At 44.2% G+C, this 2500-nt stretch overlaps 1 protein-coding gene across 1 annotated transcript in view; it reads right to left on the reverse strand.

The window, feature by feature from the left end:
- LOC308175162 (signal-induced proliferation-associated 1-like protein 3) overlaps nucleotides 1-2105 on the reverse strand; it is a gene marked incomplete at its 5' end in the record, with an annotated part of 46080 nt that extends 43975 nt beyond the window's left edge. The window contains one exon of the mRNA XM_080550881.1: nucleotides 2044-2105. Coding sequence (XP_080407007.1) covers nucleotides 2044-2105 — 62 coding nt within the window. The remainder of the gene's footprint in view (nucleotides 1-2043) is intronic.
- Between the last annotated feature and the right edge of the window lie 395 nt (nucleotides 2106-2500).

Consider the following 2500-nt stretch of genomic DNA (forward strand, 5'->3'; position numbering starts at 1 on the left):
ACAGGGGGGGGTGAGCAGGAGGAGGGGATAGACCTGGTAGAGGGGGCAGAACAGGGTGAGCAGGTGCAGGAGAAAAGGGGAGGTTTGGTAGTGGAGGCAGGAAAAACGGGAAAGGGGAAGAGGAAGCTGAAGGCTGTTGAGAAGGCCACTGTGGTCGAGGAGGGTGAAGAAGTGGGAGCTCAGAAGACAGGGGTCGGAAGTGAAGAAAGAATCAGACTGGGCAAACGGGCTGGTCTAGCTACTGGAGAAGTAGAGGATAACGCAAATGAGGAGGAAATGGAACTTAATGCTGATGGTATCAAAACTACACAAAAAAGGAAAACTGAGGTCAGTCAATCTGACTCCAGAGCAAAAAAGTGCCAACCAGAGCGGGAGGCAGTCATTGACAGTGAGGACTCTGACGTAGGGGATGATGTGGAGTCTCTGCCTCCCACTCAGCCTCAGGCTGACAGGAGGGATGGGTATTCTTTGAATAGAATAAAAACTTTTCTACAGGATACGAAAGGCACAAGGGCAGTTAAGGTGGAAACTTTTTTTCCTGACATTAAGTTATTTGTTGAGTCCGCTAAATGGCTAATGAAACGCAATGACATGAACGATGAAGGTTTCTCTGAGCAGGAGATTTATCGGTTAAAGAAAATTGTCCAAAAGGCAAGAACAAAAATCTCCAATGAGGGTTAAGTTATCTGGTCTCTTTTTAATACTTTATGTCCTGCAGGTTGGGTATTTTATCATGGCAGAATTCAAAATAGGTACTCTAAATCTAAATGGGGCAAGGGATGATGCAAAGAGGGCATCTCTCTATAAATTAATGGAATTAAAGGGTATTGATGTGATGCTTATCCAAGAGACACACAGCACTGAGGACAACACAGTGGCCTGGAAAAGAGAATGGAAGGGGGAAATAGTTTTAAGCCACAACACCAGTAATAGTGGTGGAGTGGGGATTTTATTTTCCAGTCATTTTTTACCACAGTCATGTGAGATTGAGGAGGTGGTAAAGGGACGTCTTTTAAAAGTAAGAGTTTTATATGAGAAGGTGAAAATGGTATTTATTGTTGTTTATGCCCCAAATGTTGGTTTGGAAAGAGTGTGTTTTTTAGACTCTTTGGCTGATGTCATTAAGGGGTGTGATAATGAAGAATTTGTATTTCTGGGAGGGGATTTTAACTGTACTGTAAACCCCGTTTTAGATAGGAATCACCAAGAGCCTCACTCTGCATCTCGTAGTCGTCTCTCTAGGGTAATTGAGACGTATGAACTGTGTGATGTGTGGAGGCGGATGCATCAAAAGAAAAAGCAATACACTTGGGTTCATACTAGGGATGATGTTTTATCAATGGCCAGACTTGATCGGTTTTATTGTTTTAAACACCATTTTAGTGTTTTTAAAAGTTGTTATATAACTCCTGTTGGTTTTACTGATCATTCTCTTGTGTACTGCTCTGTTTTTATCAAGTGTGTGAAACCACAAAGTGCTTATTGGCATTTTAACGTCTCTTTTAACTGATACAAATTTTAGGAACGCTCTTACCTATTTATGGAAGGTTCATAAGCAGACAGAGGACAGTTTTACCTCAATACAGCAGTGGTGGGATGTGGGGAAGTGTAAGATTAAGCAGTTTTGCCAACAGTACACTCAAAATGTTACTAGAGATATAGCCAGATCTATGAAGGCTCTAGAGATTGATGTGGAGGAGCTTCAAGAGCTCGCAGAATCCACAGCAGATCGAGGCCATATTGGGGCTCTCAAAGCTAAAAAGTCTGCTCTGGCTGACCTGTTAGGTATCTCAGCACATGGTGCTCTGGTGAGGTCACGTTTTAGAAACATTTCGGAGATGGATGCATCTTCCCGTTTCTTTTTTGGTCTGGAGCACAAGAATGGTCAGAAGAGGCTCATCCACAGCATGCGCTCAGACACAGGTCATATACTGTCTGAGTCCACTGACATCAGGAGGCATGCTGTTGGATTTTATAGTAGCCTCTTCCAGTCTGAACTTGGAGAGGAGCAGGAGGTATCGCATGACTTTTATGAAGGTCTACCAAAAGTAGAAAAAGAGTCCAGCGCAGAGCTGGAGGCGGATGTGTCTCTTGATGAGCTCCATACTGCCCTGCAGAGCATGGAAAATGGGAAAGCTCCAGGTATAGATGGGTTGCCTGTGGAGTTTTATAAGAGAATGTGGTCAGTGATGGGGGAGGATCTCCTGATGGTACTCAAAGATAGTCTCACTGGAGGACAGCTGCCGCTGAGCTGCAGGAGGGCAGTAATTACGCTGTTGCCAAAGAAGGGAGACTTAATGGAGATTAAGAACTGGAGGCCTGTCTCACTTCTGTGTACCGAGTATAAGCTCCTCTCCAAGGTGTTAGCTACCAGGCTGAGAGAGGTAATGGGGAAGGTGATCCACCGTGACCAGACCTATTGTGTGCCTAACAGGTTGATCAGTGACAATGTTTTTTTGATTCGGGATTTTCTGGACATCTCTAGTGCTTTGGGGTTGGA

This window comes from Nansenia antarctica (assembly GCF_963989245.1).
Source record: "Nansenia antarctica genome assembly, contig: SCAFFOLD_286, whole genome shotgun sequence".
In the NCBI taxonomy this organism is placed as follows: Eukaryota; Metazoa; Chordata; class Actinopteri; order Argentiniformes; family Microstomatidae; genus Nansenia; species Nansenia antarctica.